This window comes from Chaetodon trifascialis, chromosome 5 (assembly GCF_039877785.1).
Source record: "Chaetodon trifascialis isolate fChaTrf1 chromosome 5, fChaTrf1.hap1, whole genome shotgun sequence".
NCBI classification, from domain to species: Eukaryota; Metazoa; Chordata; class Actinopteri; order Chaetodontiformes; family Chaetodontidae; genus Chaetodon; species Chaetodon trifascialis.
In genome coordinates this window covers 10,174,848-10,194,107 of record NC_092060.1, presented here as the reverse complement: position 1 = coordinate 10,194,107, position 19,260 = coordinate 10,174,848, and the positions used below count along the sequence as shown (strand labels likewise).

General features: G+C 42.6%; 1 protein-coding gene across 2 annotated transcripts; it reads right to left on the bottom strand.

Annotated features, from left to right (window-relative positions):
- Positions 1-916: 916 nt before the first annotated feature.
- Positions 917-18,926, bottom strand: LOC139331198 (calcium uptake protein 3, mitochondrial-like). 2 transcript variants are annotated; one of them, XM_070962572.1, is made up of 15 exons: positions 18,608-18,926; positions 16,346-16,493; positions 14,860-14,891; positions 14,664-14,742; positions 12,389-12,436; positions 12,226-12,308; positions 12,065-12,136; positions 10,606-10,647; positions 8,467-8,562; positions 7,747-7,829; positions 7,337-7,508; positions 5,895-6,003; positions 4,675-4,832; positions 3,884-3,952; positions 917-2,203 (listed from the first exon to the last, which is right to left on the bottom strand). In XM_070962572.1, the coding sequence occupies exons 1-14, from the start codon at positions 18,860-18,862 to the stop codon at positions 3,884-3,886; spliced, it is 1,446 nt and encodes a 481-aa protein (XP_070818673.1). In that variant the 5' UTR covers positions 18,863-18,926; the 3' UTR covers positions 917-2,203. The 2 variants fall into 2 exon arrangements, with proteins under 2 accessions (XP_070818673.1, XP_070818674.1); XM_070962573.1 differs by lacking the exon at positions 8,467-8,562 and having other exon boundaries at positions 919-2,203; positions 18,608-18,898.
- Positions 18,927-19,260: the final 334 nt, after the last annotated feature.

The following is a 19,260-nucleotide window of genomic DNA, read 5'->3' as shown; positions in this document are numbered from 1 at the left end:
AAAATGTTACAACTGACCCTGAGCTCCCCTGAGTGGCACTTCATTGATTTTACACAAGGATTGAGTTACTTCCCATGAAGAGCACCACTCAGCCTGTGAAAACAGCTGTATCATGTCTCCTGTGGCTCCAAACAGACATTTTTAAAGTCTAAAAACACAACACTGGTAATCATCTCGGGCTTGAGAAAACATATTTTCTAAAAGGAAGCCTGTGTTACAAACTTAGTGCCTGGTGTTTGACAGATGTTGGTATTTACCAGGCAGGGAGGGTCTAATAAAAGATGTCCTTGAGTTGTATTGTGGGAACTGTAGGATCCAGAGTTTCACCCACAACAGGGACAAAAAGTCAGGATATCTCTGCCTCTGCTGCATCATTTCTGACAATTCCTTCTTTTAATCTGTCTCTTGTATGTGCCATTACTTAATGGAAGAGCAATGCTAAGTTTCTGAAGCCGTTTGACTCCTCATCAGAGGATTGTTCATACTGAGGGGAAAGTGACAGCTGTAGATCTGGGCGATAGTGGGTGAAACTACTGGTACTTTCACACAACACAGGTGGGTGATGTGACGTCCATCACACAACTAACAGGCAAAGTTCAGATAACTGTATCAGCAGTGTGTAATGCAGCTGTAGCTGTAACCTTTCTCAATATTTCAGGGATCTGTTAGAGTCCTTGAAGGATCTCCTTGATTTTACTGAAAGAAATGCATGATTAGAGTATGAGACTGCAAATTATTACCCTACTGAATTAATCATTTAAAGATAAAAAGTCCCTGATTAAAATCTCGTACACCCACACAGCCCCAGGTTCCTGATGATTAATACTGTTAATGATTTGTCTTGAGGTTGAAAATAAAACAGCTAATTTATTCTTTGTCAGTCCACTGCAGTTAGAAAGAAAAGGTATGTCTGGCGAGGACAGTGCGAGAGGTTCACACTTTATTAGCTGACAACAAAGCAAGACACTGTTAGCATGTGTGCGACAAAGAGGAAGACAGAGAGCAAAAAATAGCCAATATATTTTATATTACATTTACTTCACCGTGTCATTATAAATGCATCTAATGTAATGTAACGTCAGTGTAACAGTCGAGGTCTGACTTAAAAGAGTGAAACAAGGCCAGAAGTTTCCAAAACTCTTCCAGAGGTAGACTAGCTAAATCAAACATCCAACGCTAAAGCAGCAAGGAGTCAAATACAAATCCATAGTGTGGTACAGCTTGTAACATGTTGATATCTTCTTTTTGCAGTACAGAACTCCACCCAAAGCAAACATTACACAGGGAAACGACATTCATCAAGAATTCCTCAGTAACACAGTGTGCAGTAGGACAAGTGAGGATTTCTAGAAAGAAGATATAGTGTAAAGTCTTTCTTAAAGAGCCTAAAGGGAAGGTCAGTTTAATATATTGCTCCATAAAAACCAACAATAATTTAAGATGAGTGTCCCAAGAGTGGAACAAACATATGGCTTCAATATTCTGCATATTTATTTATAAAGAGGTCTTCCCTGCCAGTGGTATTAAAATAACACTTGTCTTTACTAGCCAAGAAATGATTAACACTGTTAGCTGCCTGTAGTTAAACAGTGAAAAAGACAACGACTGAGTGAGTTTGTTCAGGCCTGCTGGCTCTGAGGGATCCTGGAGGATTTTAACTGCAGCACTTTGGGAGAGAGGAGGAGGAGGACAGGGGGGAGGAAAGGAAGGAGGGGAGGTGCTGTTCTAAGCTGATCCGTGCAGGGGGCTGCAGAGCCGATAGAAGGACAAAGTATGCGAACAATAATGCCGTACAGAATCAGGCTCAGGACAAAAAGGAGGACCACACTGGAAGAGCAGCAATAAGACATCATTGGACTTTCAGATAAATAAATAAAATCAGTTAGCAATCATAAAGTGATAAATATATTTACAAGCAGATGAATCAATATCAATAATAATAATAATAATCAATATCTTCTGAGCTTGTTAGACAAGTTAGTTAGTCTAATTTGCCAATCTAGTCCTGCAACTGTGAGTCCGTAATGGGTCATTCGTGTTTGTTTGACCACTTGTAACAGCTTCCCATCAGGCTGACCACATCCTGTTTGTGTTTATTTTAAAACTCTGCTGCAGCATGCATTAACCCTTGTGTCCTGTAGAAAGCAGCGAGGAGGCACAGCTCGTCCAGCCTGTAAGACATGCACAGATGATGGGATTTCACCTGGTGACAGCAGAGAGAAAAGGATAAATACAAGTGATACTTTCTAAATGTAAGCCAACACACAGTCTGCCATCATGAAGGCAGACCAGGATGAATAATCTATATTCTTCTCACATTAGAACTGCACTCAGTTCTTTCTTGCGTATTACAATGCAGAAGTGAGAACTGAGAAACAAGAGCACAACTACTGAGAAACAGGAACTCTTACACCTCTTAATCAAACAGTCATGGAGCACAAGTGCTGCAGTAGTTTTGCAGTTATGCAGAAATAAACCTGGGTCCTCAGCAGGATTTACTACAGCTGGGGATTTTCAGCACACAGACAACGTGCAGCAACCAGCAATAGTTCTGCCAAATATCGCCAGATTTTGCTCATTTACTTAAATTTAAAAAATAACGTCATAAGTATTCCCAGCACAGAGCTCACACATGGCAAATCATTAGCAGCAGAAGGTAAAACAATCACCATAAATGGCAGAAAATCAAAGTTATAGTGGCTGACGATTAAAGTTAAACAAACTGCAACATTTTAATAAATATGCTTCTCTTCTTTCTTAGATGAGAAGATCGTTGTTTTTACACTTTGTTTTTTGTACAGATTAAACAAAGGAGATATAGCATGTTAACTGGCGAGCTTCAGAGGTGCTGGTGGGCAGATTTTGTTGTCTTTGGACAGAGCCAGGCGAGCTGTTTCCGGTCTATGTGCTAAGCTAAGCTAAGCTAACCAGCTGCTGACTGTATGTTATTCTTAACACACACGCAAATCATGTAACTCTTGGCATGAAAGCAAATAAGCCCGTTTCCCAGAATGTCAAAATCTTTCTTTAACTGTTGATAAGGTGTCAAAAAATATAAATGCTGTCTTCGGTGGCACGGTGGCACAAGTGGTAACTCTGTTGCCTCACAGCTAGAAGGACCCAGTTCGAATCCCGCTGTGGGCGCTGGTGGCGTGTCCTCCACCATGCCTTTGGTGCCTGCTGCTCGAGGAAAGGGGCCTTTCTGTGTGGAGTTTGCATGTTCTCCCGGTGCTCACCTGGGGTATCCTCCATAATGTACCCCCACTAAAAACATGCAAGAAGATCACCACCTGACCAGTGGTGACGAAGGAGAACTGGGTCCCCGGGCGCCGCTGTCGGCTGGCAGCCCACCACTCCTGGTCTGCCGCGGAGGAAGGACAGACGATGGATGGGTCAAACGCGGAGACATAATTTCATGAAGCATGGCGTGTGCATTGTGCATGTTGTGTGTGTGATAAAATAAAGTATGTTTCTTCTTCTTTCTTCTTCTTCTTGAATTGGAATATTAAGTTTTCACTGCACAAAATTCTTAAAAGAGTCATTTTTAATTTTGCAGCACCGTTTGCAAAGACATACAGATCAAGTCCTTTGCAAAGATTTATCAGGGAAGATTATCAAGCCCTCTCCCAAGAGGTGCATTTCCTTTGAAACATTTATACGGCTTTAAACTGCACTGCTCACTGCTCATGTGTGCAGACTTAAGCTGGTATCTGGTGGCAGCTGATCAGGCGTTAATATTACAGTGTAACTTAATGCTGCGGGAGAGCAGAGTGAGGGCCTCCAAACACATCTGAAAAGACCGACTATACACTGGCATAGTGTGCCTGGAAACTCTGATAGGGACAGAGTTAATGTAGTTTCACAGTATGAAGAAAGACTTTACCTATTTGCCTGAGAGCTCCTTCTTCATGCAGGACTTAAAAGAGGTGAACCTCTCCTCCACTCTTACACCCTGTGAGTGTGTGTGTGAGAGAGAGAGAGAGAGAGAGAGAGAGAGAGAGAGAGAGAGAGAGAGAGAGAGAGAGAGAGAGAGAGAGATACTATGAGAAGACCAATTTCATGATGTTCCACTAGATGGCGGTATAATTTCACAAACCTCACTATTCGCTGCCTCAGAGGTGAGATGTGTTTCAGTAATAGAAAGTGGCAGGAGTGTAATTTAGACATTATGGTATGGAGGTATTTAAGTGCACCACAGTGTTAAGAGAAAAGAGGCATAATGAGTGCTTACTTAAAGTTGTAGTTAAACAGGAAATGTGGTGTTTGTGATGCTAATAGCTGCGTAAGTAGACTTAATTGTGCAAAAGTGCTCTGTTTTGAAAACAAACATGTATTTCCGTGCTCAGCACCAACACATATTTGCCCTTTTTTCCCTTTATCCTGTTCAATTTGACTTGATTTTGCATCCATGTGTCCATGTTTGAGCACTCTGTGGCGTCCGCCCTGACAGATTACACATTAAGAAGTCGCTGACAAAGGCTGACAGTGCGTGTATCTTTCACATCAGTGCTGCTGTGAGTCCAGACACCAACACATCAGTGCGGCTTTACTTCTCATCTACACTATGAGAGGCTGCTCTCCCAGACTGATGAGGGAGGAGGAGAGTGGGGCCGCGTCTTCTGTCACCTTCAATAAGGAGAGATACTAGATGGCACTTAAATGGTTATGTCTCACCCCGTGGCCGCGGTGCAGCCGGTCCTTCATGACACCGATAAACTCCTTGTGGCTGAGTTTATCATCGTGATCCTCGTCGAAGATCTTGAAGACTGTGTTGACCAAGTGGCGGGTCAGCTTGATGTCTGTAGCCACATAGACCGCTCGGGTAAACTCCTCTGAGAAGGAAATAACACAGGCAATCAGGTGAGAAGTGAACAATAAATGACCTAGGATGGGAGCAGACTTTAGACCATGGCAGAGCTAAATGCTGCCTTCAGCAATTCAGTATGAAATAAAACTAAAATCACAGTAACACCAGTGTTTGGAGGGTGGCAATAACTGGACAACCAACAGTTGTATGATGGATTATTTCAGACATTTTTGTGGTATGAGGTCTTAATGATATAAACCATAGCAAATACACTCGCGCCTTTCCACATACTCCTCAGTTGTGGCTGTTTTTCACATTTTGAGCGAGTTTGGATGATGGGAAATCTTAATGCCACAGCATACGATGATATTTCAGAAAATAGCGTGCTTCCAGTTTTGTGGCAACAGTGTGAGGAGAAGCTTTCCTGTTTCAACATAACAATGTCCCCATGAACAGATCAAGTCCATAAAAATGGTTTTCTGAGTTTGGAACTTGACTGGCCTGGAGAGACCTGACCTGAGGGGGTTCAGGCCCACCATCAGTGTCTGACATGACTTATGTTCTTGGAGCTGAATGGGAATAAATCTCTGCAGCACGGTTTCAAACTCTTGTAGTACTGTGTGTCTGTGGTCCTGTGCAGAGGAAGGTCTTATGTAGCAATATGTTTATTAGACTGACTTAAGTTAATCTACATTTTGTCAACAGGTAAGTGCAGGAACAAAGTAAAATGACAGTGGTAGGTTTAAAGTTCTGAAATGTGGACTTTGATGCAAAAGAGTTTGACTCATTGTGACCTAAATAAATTAAAAGACAGATGAGTGAAATTAGATCTAATGTTTGTGGCAATTAAGAAATCACAAATAAAATTTTAAGATTATTTAATCACATTTAAGGACCAACATTTATAAAAAGGGACCTGCAGACACCGAGGTTCAGGTGTCCACATACTTTTGGACATGTGATGTAACTTCACTGCAAACACACGCAGGAAAGAAACCAAGACTTTGTCACATCACGAGGAGGAAAAACAGTTAAACTATCCACTGACTCAAGTTAAAGTATGTGTCTACAAACTGTGAGACTTTACCTTGGCCAATGGAGCGGTTGGCGAAGTTGTACATTTGCATGGCGATGGTAAAATCCTCCAGGTTGTTAAGGAACTGGAAGAAGGACCTGAACTCCTCAAAGGTGATTCCCTGCAAAGAGGTAATGACAATAAACAATGCCTTTATTTATGAAACATAAAGCTTGTGAAACGCAACGTGAGAAATTATAAAGTGCCACATAAAGCAAGCGGCTGCATGTGTCAACACTCCAGCAAAAGGATAGTGCTACAATTCACACAACACATAATCTGCTTCCTTTCATCCTGCGGGGAATCCTTTAGTGCGTGTGGGACCTTGAAGCCATCAGATAGATAACACACCAAAACAGACAAAGTATACATTGCTGGATTTTCCCCGTGCAGTATGGACACGCTGAGCTGTCAGCAGCGGGGGGAGGATCGCAGCTTTTGGGAAGAGGTCAGGCCGTTTGCAGACTTTTCTAAAGCAGATTAACCTGATACTTGAATAAACAAAAACAACAAAAGTGATGAATCCCCAAACATCTCAGGCTTGGCTGATGACTCAAACATTGAGCCTATTGATCTCCACTCAACCATCCCGCAGCTACTAGCTCCCTCTCTCACCGGGGGCCCCGCCAAACAGGCAGCACACACACAGCCGAACAAATGGAGTAATGACTAATCTGTGACGCTTTGCTGTTTTAACAAGGTGAGGGCCATAAAATATCTCTTAGCCTAATGGTGAGACCCACTTGATAATCAATGGAGATCTAGCAACAGGCTACTCGAGGCGGCTGAGGAGCGGGTCAGCGTGCCAAGAGGAAAAACAAATTAAAGCTAAAATGAGGATGCTTCACTCAGCAGCTAATTCCCAGAGCGGTAGACAAAGAAACAGAGGACTAAAATACTCCCACACTCACACAAACCACCGAGTGCAACGCTGTGAATACCTCCCAGGAGAAACTGTCTGATAGTGTGTACTGTTATCCTCAAATTTACACTGTGATGGCTGAACAAGTTATAAACTAGTTCTAGTCCAGCTTAGGCCAACTTCTTGTCGTTCATGTTCTTTGTGTATTGTTGTCTTTCTTAGTTGTTGTCAGTGGGGTTCAGATTCTAAATCGTGCTGCTTCAACAGCTGTGAAGGCAACTAATTAATTTAAAGAAATAGTTGAAATTTTTAGGGGAAATACATCCTAACTTTCCTTCTGACAGTTACATGACAAGACCGATGCTTAATAAATCAATTTCCCAACTGATGAACTATTACTTTACATACTCTGAGACAAAATGTCCATTTTCATTAGTCCTACAAGTTGTTGTAGCCTGTTGATGTTACATTGGATTACATCATATTGTCAGGTGTTACTTTTATTTTGTCTACCCCTTGTACTTTAAGATGATGGATGGGAGCCGTCAGAGGGGACATGTGATGACAGGGTGAATCCAAAGGGACAGCACACCTTTTCGTCCGGCATGCTGTGGCGCACGTTCTCCAAATACGTGCTGACGTCATCCACGTTGGTGTAGCGAAGGAGGATCTGAGCAAAGTCTTCCTCGCTGATGGTGGGCAGGCCCTTGGAGAAGGAGAGGAACTCTATCTCAAGCATCTCTGTCTGCAGGTTGTCCATGAACCTGGAGGAGCGAGACGGACAGCAGCTGCTGACAGGAAATGCCACCAGCAGAAACTCACATGCACAAAAGAACACTTCACGTCTTCACCAGCAAAACCACTAACACTATCACTATCTCACTATCTGTGAGAGATGGTATGAAAATCATCAATGGCCATATCACACTGCGATGTGAGATAATTAGTTTCTCAGGGGCATCATGATTTATGACAGAGCAGACAAAAGCCTTTTCAACTCACTTGTAAAAATCTTCAAACTTCAACTCTGCTTTCCCTTTTTTCCCAAAGAAATGCACCAGCAGCGTCGTCTCTGTCTTCTCGTCCTATCATAGGAAAAAGTGACTGCATTATGAGTCCTCATTCTGTTAAATATCCACCTCAGACATGATATGTTCAGTATAGTCAACTAAAGAGAGAAACCCACAGTGCACACCACATTACACCAATGATTAAGTCAAATATTGAGTAAATCTGCACAAAATCTCAGTTCGAGCCGCCAGGACGAGCTGATTTGTTACATACAAGCGTATCATGGTAACAGCAGGTAAACATTAACAATGACATTTATTTAACCATGCTGAAAGCTTTAAGTAAAGACGTTAGTTAATGGCCATACCCAGATTCTGCTATTGAATAATTACTCAGAGTTAATGGTTAATTTTTCATGGTGCCTGAAACCAAACCGGCATTTCTCATTTCTGCACGGTAGAAACACGTGCCATGCAACACATTCGTTAAACATGCTGCAGAGGAAATATTAGAGGAGCTCTCTTTGGGTAAATACTCTTACTAGCAAGAAGAGAGATGCATAAATCAAGAAGTTGTTCCACTGTGCTCGCTAACTCAGAACCTACAGGAGCTTTTATGAGAAACAAACAAGTAAGGACAGTGAGGACCTGCTGCACTGAATAACTGTATAACCAAAGTAATGAAGAATGAACTTGATGACGGCATGGCTACCTCAGTGAGATCAGAAAACAGAACTTGACTCGTGCCACGTCTGAGAACATCCCACATGCCTCGGGCCTCCACATGCTGACTGTCTTTTTTAAGAACCTGTGAAGCACAGCTGTTAGAAGACAAAATACATCTGGCACATGTTACTGAGATCAGGAAAAGGAAGCTGGGCAGACCAGCAGGTAGAATGCACGCTCAGGCAGGGAGGAGGACAGAGATGCACAGACGAGAAAGAAGATGAAGAGTCAGACGTATGTAGCAGCGGACAAAAAGCCAGACGGGAGGGACAGACAGGCAGACCGGCAGAGACAGACGGGGGCTGACACCAGTGTATCTGAGAGGCTCATCAGCCCTGACGTGAGCCTGATGTGCAGCGATGCATGCAGCCTCTTGGCAGGACGTTGAGCCAATGTAGCTAACACATGTCCAAAGCATGCAGGGCGTGAGACCTGAGGGGTGATTCATGCCAGGTTAACTATGTAACTGAACTCACCCAATACATCATCATTTGATACTATGCTGTGAGGTAAATGCAGGTTGTCAGACACCTTTCACCTACTGTTGTGCAATGGGTTCTGGTTTTAAATAGCTACCTTTTCTGGAACGATTTGGTCTGAGATTGAAGTCTAAATATAAAAGATGATGGTGCACATTTTACCAATACACTAAAATGCACAAAAAAATGTTTCACCACATTTTCTGCTCTGGAACAAAGAAGCCACTCTGCTACTTTTCTTGATGAGGTCATGCCCCTGATCTCGGATTAACCAATCATTATTATTATTACAGTTTACTCTGCTGCCTGCACTCTCCCAGCTGCCATGGGATGACTATAACTACAGCTACACTCAAACACAACTGTCAACAACAATTTTCTTGTAATTGGTGTCATGTGCGATGGGAAGATCACAGGAAATCTGTCTTCCGAGTCGTTAGGAAGAACTAGGATATCTAACTCGCAGTTATAAACCATGTTGGTGCCTCTCTCTGTTTTTTCAACCGATCATTTATTCAGTCTAGATGTTTTCTCAAGTCTCGACATCACCTCACTCAAAAGCAACATCAGCACTCAACCGACCAGAAACAGCCAGCCGCCATCAACATGTGCTCTTAAGGATGGCTTGCTTGATTTCATAATATTTATTTATCTTATTAAGTTTTTATCCATCTCTCGGGCCCGAGGGCGACTGTGAGACAGCTGATAAAACAGTTCTTCCTCTGCACCTTATCGCTTTTCACCACAGAGAGAGAGATTTACGACATGATCCCACAGCTAATTACGGAACAACTCTTTAATGCGCTGCGCTGTTCCCATCTCATCCCATGAAAAGATCCTGATACACTTGTAATTAGAATACGCTGGGGAAAGCCCAACCGCAGCACTGAGGACATGCCTGTTATGTGTTCTTTAAAAGATCTGACTTTTGAACTTTTTGTTGGAAAGTTACCTGCAGAACGGCAGAAGAAATCAAAACAAAAAAGGCACACCTCAAGGGGAAGTCTTCAAACAGTACTCTGAAAAGATGGGTCTGTCCCTCTGTTAGCTGTAGGCTTGTCTGTGTGTGTGTGTGTGTGTGTGTGTGTGTGTGTGTGTGTGTGTGTGTGTGTGTGTGTGTGTGTGTGTGTGTGTGTGTGTGTGTGTGTGTGCTGAGTGCTTTTCACAGTGCTGCTTTTCCTCTCTGACGGGCATCTTCATGGTCAAACCCAACACAAAAGGTAACCTGAGCCCGAATACCACTCCTCAAGAAACTGTAAAAATAAAACATGGGGGTCTGGGTGAAACGTTGTCAGTCTTCAGGTAAGAGCTTTCTGGAGTGGAATCTCTCGCCCAACGCTGACAAAAGGCGAGTACATAAATCATCTGCGGTGCAGCCCCTGCACTGCCACACACACACACACAAAGACAATATGTCAGATAATGCTGAAGTACACAAGGTGTGTTTCAATTCCAGTGAATTTGAATGAGGTTATCTGGTGTTAACAGACACAAATACGGGTGGTGTCAGCCCCTGAGATGCGTGTGTGTTTTCCGTGCTAACTCACTATGCAAAAACATTTTCAGGTTAGGGAGAGCGCATGCCAAAAGCACATGCAACAAGCAGAACAGTTCATTTTCCTTCAGGGAAAGAGAACAATACGTACAGTGTGCGGCTGGGATTTGTTATGACCGTACAGCTGCACGCTCTGAAATACAAAAAGAGGGCAGAAAGAGAAGATTCATTTATAATTCACAAAGTATTTTAGAACAGGAAGATGGTTGGAAATGAGTCCGTAAGCTATCGATTGATTCTTCAGTCATAGCTGTCAAGTTTATATGTCGTGACTTTACCAGCCACCCAAGAATCTTACAGTATTCCTACTCTGAAGCTTTGTGAATGCGCCCAGAGTTTCATCTTCAGCTTTGTCTTCTTGCAAAGCATCGTTATATTTCCAAATCTAGAGTGCCCATTCTAATGATCTTTTTGATGGTTATACGGGCTTCAGATTAATGCAAGACCGTCCAGAGATGCTAACGTTTGTCCCGGCAGAATAAGCTCCTCCATGTTGTGTTGTGAGATAAGACCTCAAAGACTTGCTTTTATCGCTCTTTTCAGCTCTGCCTGTTTACATCCACCTGCATGCAGCAGAAGACAGCCCTAAAGAGATGAAAGCCTCAGGCATGTTTTACCCTGTATGGCCACATTCACCTCTCTGCAGCCTGCGTTCTCTCTAGGAACAGTGCAAGTGCTGCAAGCAAAACCCCTGTCATATAATGTAATGCCATGTTAGACACTGGTTTATATTTAAGATTCAGGGCAATGTCAAGCTGAACTAATCTTTTTTTTTTTTTTTCAACAATGGATTAAAGGGCTGTGTGCTATGTGAAACGTGGCACTTGTCCTTATCTGTGGAGCCTTTTATTGTCTTTCAGCTCATTGTTTTGGGTTTCCAGCCTGAAACTTCATTCTCATTGATGCATTGATCGATGCAACAGGAAGCTTTTCAACAACAAAGCTCTGATTAACCTACACTACTGTACACTGTCTGCCCAGCACCAAACAGCAAAAAGACAAAGATAGCTAGAAGAAGATGCTAAAGCTGCTCTGTGTCTGCTGGATGTCCTTGTTGTATTTACAGTGTGTTGTGCTGTTTTCCAAACTGATTAATGAAGGTTCGAATTATTATTTTTTTGGGCCACATGAGGGCAGCAGACAAAGCTGAAAGTACAACACCTGACATAGAAAGTTGCTATAGGGAGCATGCTAGGGACAGTTATTAGTTAATAGAGATGAGAGACATTAGCAGTCATTTAGACTCATGTTTCTGTCACCTGACAAAAGTAAGTCCAATACTCACCCTTGCTTTAGATTTGCTTTATCCTTCACAAACTTCCAACAAGCCATCTAGCATTTAGCTTGCTAGTTGCTAACTTTCTCTGTCACTGAGCTTAAGAGGCAAAGAAAAAAGCTAAAAATGAGGGGAATGATACTCTTCTGTGGGTTCATAATTACCAGCAGCTTGTCTTCCATTTTCATGGTCATTAGTTCCATTGTTAATATAAAAAAAAACACTGATTACAGCAGCTTTAATAAGTGTTCAGACATCTGGAAGCAACTCATACCTGCGGGTCAAATCTTTGCACATCTTCGGCAACTTCCTTTCTGTCCTTTTTCCTACGGAAAATTTCTTCCAGCTGGTGAGATGAAGATGAAAATTTATTATGCAGACAGAAATGGATCAAATGCATTTTACTATTTCTGATTACCAAGATGAGGCTCGTACCACTAAGAACTCCCTTTTGTCCACCATTTCATTCCCATCCGCATCAAACATGTTGAAAGCAATCCTGAAGCCTGCGTGGGGCTCTGAAAAAAAACAGAAAAGATTGACATTGGACAGTCACCTTTTAATTTACAAGATACGTCCTCTCAAGCCAGTTACTCACTTGTTAAAATGCAGAGCAGGAAGAGGTACTCTGTGTAACTGATGACACCTGGAAGAAAAAAACAAAAAGAGAAAGATTTGTCAAGCCGAGAAACAAAAACCCAAATGTTCCCTTTTCCACACAAGACAGCATCAAACAGCATTAACCAGTTAGCTGAAGGTGTTTGCAGATGTTCAAAGTCGTCCGCCTGAGATGAATAAGCCGTCCAAGGAAACAGTGCACGCCTTCAGACAAGAGTAATCTTCTCGCGCTCACTGATAACATCTTAAAAGGTGCCTTTTACTTCATGCTTGGTGTTCCCCTCACACAAACATAGGCTTTACAACTGAGCTGACCTATCTGGACACAAACCCAAACAAATTTAAGGCCTACGGCTTCTGATCGTGTTTGGGTAACAAGGTGTAGTACATTCTCGAGTGATCTGTCACTGATTGAGAATGGCCGATTCAGGTTTTGTGTCGTGTCCTTCAGCTCCCTTTGTTGTGTGACACGGAGAAGGGAAGAGTATGTGTCAGGAGACATCTCAGTCGACTCAGGAGGCTTCTCCCCTCTGACTCTGAAAGCATTCCCAAGCTTTTGTTTGCTCGGGAAGATAGAGAATTGAGCACAGATAGTTCTGGGTGACTGCCCTTGGTGTTATGGGAAAAGAATTCAGGTACAGGGTTTGCTGCGGGGAGATATTTCCAGAAAGAGGAACACTCAAGGGAAGGAAAACAAAGCTAGCAAACAAAAACGCCATTTTTACTCTGCTTCTACATTTCCTCTAGGGGCTGGAACTATGCTGCTAACAGGATGATGTAAAGGCAAGTGAAACACATGTACAATCTGAGGTGTGAACAGAGAATTAGTGATGCATGCCATTCGACAAAGTTCATCAAAAAATCCCCCACGACAAAGCGCTCCATCTCCTCACCCTGGCTCTCTCTGTTTGGCAGGTACGGCCCTATAATGACAACAGATCTCTGGCTTCAAAGCCTTTAAAGCTTAAATGGGTTGAGGAGAGAAAAAAAAACTTTTAAGATTCCAGCCATGTTTCACCAATACCACACACCTTCACTCCAAGAGGGAGCTACCCCCCCCCCTCCTGCCTCTGAGCCTCTGAGCTCAAGTAGATGTTGTTAGACAATACAAAGAATTCCACAGAAACACTTCATACAGAGTGGCAGTCCCGGAGATGTAATCCAATGCCATTCTTAGGCTTCATAATGTCCGTGGTGATCAGGGGGGTGGCCAGTGGGACATGCCTCGACATAGTTGGGTTCAAACAGCTCCCTCATTCTCTAAAGCAACGCTTTGTTCACAGATCAATCCAGTCCTTTTTTCCCTGACAAAGCCGCAACGTTTAACAGCAGGATTAAAAGCCCCAAATCCCAGCATTGGCACTTAGCTAAAGCAACAGAGTAGAGAGCAGAACAGTGAGATCTGATGCTCTACTGGCTCGTATGACCTACTGAGCGGGAGTGTGCAGGCCCAGGTGGGAAAATAAAAAAAATATTCACTCACACTGACAACTTCATTTTCTTCATTCAACGTTGCTGTGAATTAAGGTTTGCAGGTGAAGAGTGCAGTCATTTCACAGGGTGCTTCAAGGAAAATGAGATTCTCATGACGGCTCCCACTACATTACTACATTACTCATATATGGTTCCATATATCTGTGCAGTGAATGTCAATTAACTTGCAAAATGATGCAAATACTTTATCAAGTCTAATCAGCACAATCGATTTTTAGCCTTTATTTTTATTCATTCCAAATAATTTCTAATGTAACCTAGAGTATCCTGTAACAGCTTAGTCAAACATGCAAATATGTGACTTGTTCTACAAGCAAACACACAATTCAACACATATGGATCAGAAAAATAAATGAATAATTCATGATTTATTTACTCAGGTTTAAAATTAGCTTTTCTTCCAAGGAGATCCCTCCTTTCCAAAAATACAATTCCTATAATTCCTATAATGACATAGTTTCAGGAAAAGTAGTTATCGCATTTTTAATAGAGGAAGCAGAGAGGATCATTGTGCATATTATCAATGGGCCGTTCCCTCCTGCAGAGGGAACAATCTACAACTTGTTACCAGACTGATGGAGAGATAAGATTAGTATTTACAACACACTCATGGCTGTGGATTATATGAGGCTGACATGCACAACAGAGCACACTCTGAACAAGACATGGAGGGCCTTTGAAAAATACAAGCATGAAGGGGAATTACTTAAATTTAACGGATTTATGTGTAGAGCTGTAATACATCAAGTGGGTTACGTCACCTCGTTCGCGAAGATTTCTAAACAAATTAGATGATCCTTTCCAAACAGGCGGCGTATCAGCCAGCATCTTGTCTAATTCCTGCGAGAATAGAAGAAAATCCCCAAATCACTCATTCATTTCTAAATCCCAGGTAATCACAACATAATGCACTGCTTGTTGGAGGTGTTACACGGATGAAGAGGAGATTCTGCTCACCTTTTTTGTGAGGGACTTCTGTGATCTCCTACCTAAACAAAACAAGGTGAACGGTTAGAGGACGATATATGATGTCTGACTTACAATAATATGTTAAATGGTGATTTGTGGATTAGGAATATAGAACCGGGAAACAAAAGTGAAAACAGGTGTTTATGTGGAAACACAGAAACACAAGCTGTGTATCTCCATGAACGCATTCCAATGGTCCATAAAGCAACAGATAAGGTGCAGGTGTTGTAAAAAAAAAAAAAAAACTGGCAAGGAGAAATCACATCGATAACAGTGACAATAACCCTCCACTGACACATTTTAAAGCCTGTGTCTAAGGCTGGGATTATGATTGTCATGTGATGGCCTGCTCCCCACGAAAGTGAGGCGTCTGAGTGAGCATGTGAAAAGGAAAGGGGATGTTGTCCTCAGTGCAGGCATGTATTTGATGCTTTCTATTAATGTTTCATAACCTGCAAACACTTATGGATCTGGTATGAATAATTCAGACTGAGCACTTTAACTTTTTACTCAAATGGTTCACTTCTAAAAGGCCATAATGCCACCATGTCTTCTCTCTGAAATTAAGACCATCAGTGATGCATAATGGCCATGTTCAAGGCCTTCCTAAACACCTTTAAGAATGGCAAAAACACATCTTCTTTTATAGCCACAATATACCCATAAAACACCATGATTATTATTTTGTAACACATAAGCCATTAGCCACCATCGAAGAATGACGCACAGTATGCCAACGCATTAGTGCTCTTTATTTGCCTTCCTCATCAGATGCTAGAGAAGCCATATCTAAAAGATTACAGCAGGCCACACACCTTAAATCATAATAAAACCCAGTAATCAGAACGTCTTATCATTACATTTATGACAACCATGCTAAGTTGTTTGGTCTCTCTGGGTCTCTGCGAGCTTGTTGCCACATAAATGAGCCATAAAAGTGGGGTTGCTGGTAAAGATGTCTATCTTTATGCAGGTGTTATGACTGAAGCTCTTCAAGCCACCACTTATTGTCCAATGACACTTCGCAGGCCCTCAGCAACAAGTTCCAGGGAACAACAACAACACACTTTTTTTTTCCAATCTCAAGCAACTGGAGGATGAAGGAGCAGAGGTTTACCTGATGACTTGACGGAAGTGTAATTAAGCAAATGGCTGCTGACAAAAGTGGCTGATTTCCTCACACGGCTACAAAGACACAGCTTATAGAGGCAGTGCAGCGTCTGCAGTGCAGCTGTTAAAGTCTTCATGAGGGAAAATGTGCTGCCACCTTCCCTTCAAAATGACTGGAACTAATTTTAACACTAAAGAATATAAGAAAATATAAGTATACCAAATTAGAGACTATTTCCTCTCTCTGACAGTCAGAAAATGAGACAATCCTCACACTTTAGAACCTGTCAAACTGGCTGTTGATTAAATTTCTGTCAATGGCATAGTATTGTGGGAACGAGGTGAGTACTAAGTGTGCACTCACTCCTGGGTTCATTCAAAGTGATGGACTCGATGAAGTTGAGTGGCGTCATGTAGAGCTGGCCCTCGTGCTCCACCGTACTGAACAGGCGAAATCTGTTTTCATAAGACGACATGTACACGTCTCCATCATCCAGGCCATAGGTCCTGGCCTAAGAACACACACACAGACACACACACATGAACCTGGAGAAATATTGCAAATCATATCAACAGTGATAATACTGTCTGAAAGATGCTTTTTATGAAATCCACGGAAGCTTTTCTTGTCACGAAAAGCCTCGCTCACATGGAACAACAAAGAGGCCCAAGCTTTAATTCAGTAATGGGGCGCATGTTATGTCAGCCCTATTTTTCATCCCTGAGCACCAGATAATGTCCCTACAACTGTTCAAACCCAGCCAGATCAGAAGGCTGGACTGGTGAAGACAGAGTGGATCTCTCTGTTGGGTGGCACAGTGCCAGGTCCACTGGGCACAGAGCAAACACCCAGGGAATGTGTGCCCCCCTCTGCTTAACCATTAAACCCCCTCTAACCACCCCCACCTCTCATCAAATGTCAGCCCCTCCGCCAAGTCCCAGTGTCCAGTTTCCTGCGTCCCTGGATTCCTGCTGCCTGTGGACACCAGTCAAGGTTTCCTCTCTCTGACCCGCAGATTAGAAACAAGGAATCTTCTGTAGCTATGAGTGCAAACCAGACCTGGTTTACATTATTTGTTTAAATCCCCTGTGATCTGTGAGAATCCTGTCAACAATGTCAGCACATGTCTGAGCTAAGAGACTTAGTGTAGAAGTGCTGGTATGTAGGCTAATAGAGTCAAATACACATTGTACAGTGGCGGTACAACATAGCTTGAACATCTGACATGCAAAAAATGACACTTGTTCTGCAAGAACCCAGCGAAGCTAAAAATTAGTGCTTGAATGATAAGTCATCATTCAGTTTAAAGAAAACTCATTAGCAACACTTTGAACTTTCTACTTTCCATGTTTTTTCTAGTTATTAATCACTGTTTATGGGCAAAGTGGCAATCATAAGTTCATAATTTGATCATTTTAAAATGTGCCGTTTTGAACAAATATTCTTTGCAATGTGTCTTATGATGCCCCTGATGAAGGTCACAAGCCGAAAACATTGCTCTCACAATAAAGTCGCTCTTTGTTCCTTAAATATTTCTGGAGTTTTGACACTTCAGCCTTGGAAGTCGGTGCACGTTTTGAATCCATGATGATGCAAAATAGAAAAAATAAGCTGGAGTCAACAAATATTTGACATTTTGGTAGGTGAATGGCTGATACAATTAATCAGATATCCACCTAGAGGCCGATTAACTTCTGCAGAATGACTAAGATGAATCGGCTGATCATTTCAGTCATTTCAGTCGAAACACTGTCCACTGGTTTAAGCTTCTCAAATGTGAGGATTTGCTGCTTTTCTGTTATATATCATAGTGAATTGAATATCTTTGGGTTTAGGACTATTGATTGAACAAAACAAGCAACCTGAAGATGTCAAAATGAGCTCTGGGAAGTTGCGATGTCACTAGTTTATGATGTTTTCTGGACTACACAAATCATCATTAGTCAATTAAATCCTGACAAATATGAAAATACTCATTAGTCGGAGTTCTACCTCTGACATTATTGTAGCCATATTTTGTCCACCTCCTGAAATAACAGAAACATGTTAAAGCACCAACACCATCAAAAGGTTTGGCCTCAAAAATTACCATTGATGTGAAACAAAAACTCTCTGATACAGTAGAATTTGGAGGAAAAGACACAGGCTACACTAAAGGCCGCCAACAGATAACAATTGTTGCTAATGCTATTGTATCACATGACATAGTCAGCTGTTCTTTTTATGTTGAACAGCACCTAAAATATGTAAATACAGCTTAGAGGATACATACGTATTCTCTTTTCTCTGCCTTTTCTAAAGGTCATGCCTCATATATGGAGAAAAGCAGGCAAAACGCTCATCTGTGGCAGCAATTAGGTCACGTGATCTATGAACTGCATTTGACCATTTTGCCATTTCAGCACCAAAGGTCGCGGATAGCTCCGCGTGGTGACGATACATTCACGCACCGTAGCTTCGCGTGCACTGTACATCATGTAGCCTAATGATGGAAATGCAGATGCTCCTTTCACGTGAGACAAACTGACAATGAAACGGAAGCATTTTCAGGTGTTTTTCTTATGATTGTGTGTGAGCCGAGTGTCGCCACTAACGCCGCACAGCTTGACAAATGTCCCACTGTACCTTGTCGGTGGCACAAACTGATGGCAGCGCCAGATGAAAGAGTCGAGCCTCGACGTGGCGCTTCAGTCCGCAGCGCCTGTCGACAAGCGGCCAGCAGTAATAAGCAACACCGGCCGCGGCGGTGACACACGCTCCCGCTGCGGTAACTTTCAGCGCTTTGGTCGCCTTCGAGGGTGTTTGCTGTTTCCGCGCCGTAAACGTCCCTGACTTGGAGCTGTTAGCGAGTGATAGTACGAGCCTGCGCAGGGCAGCCATGGCTGTTTGCACTGTGCTGTCGTAAGCGGTTACACACAGAACAGCTCGAGACGCCTGCTGCCCCGAGCTCGCGAGAAATGCCGTGGGTATTTCAAGTCGCTCAGGGATTAAAGGGCGTCTGACTGGTGAGAGTGAAGGAAATGTTAGAGAAACATGGAAACAGAGGCTGACTTATGTCTCATCTCTCGTGGGTTGATGTAAAGTGTCATACATTTTGTGCTTACTGATTTAATTTGCATTCAAAGTGATATAAGCGCTCAATTTAAGACCACAGCGCACCATCAACTCTCTCTTCCCGTGTCTCTTATTTTATGCCTTGGGAGAAGGGGAAAAGATCCCTGCCAGGGCACGTCTGAACTGTGGCAGCCCCGCCCATTGCTCGTCCTGTGGTTTTGCAC

What these genes read in the sequence shown, in the direction of transcription:
- LOC139331198 (XM_070962572.1), bottom strand. Translation starts at nt 18,862, where the DNA reads ATGGCTGCCCTGCGCAGGCTCGTACTATCACTCGCTAACAGCTCCAAG. An exon ending in CAGTTTGTGCCACCGACAAG is followed by an intron (nt 16,494 to 18,607) that starts GTACAGTGGGAC and finishes GTGTGTTCTTAG; the next exon opens with GCCAGGACCTATGGCCTGGA. An exon ending in TGCAAAGATTTGACCCGCAG is followed by an intron (nt 10,648 to 12,064) that starts GTATGAGTTGCT and finishes TTTGTATTTCAG; the next exon opens with AGCGTGCAGCTGTACGGTCA.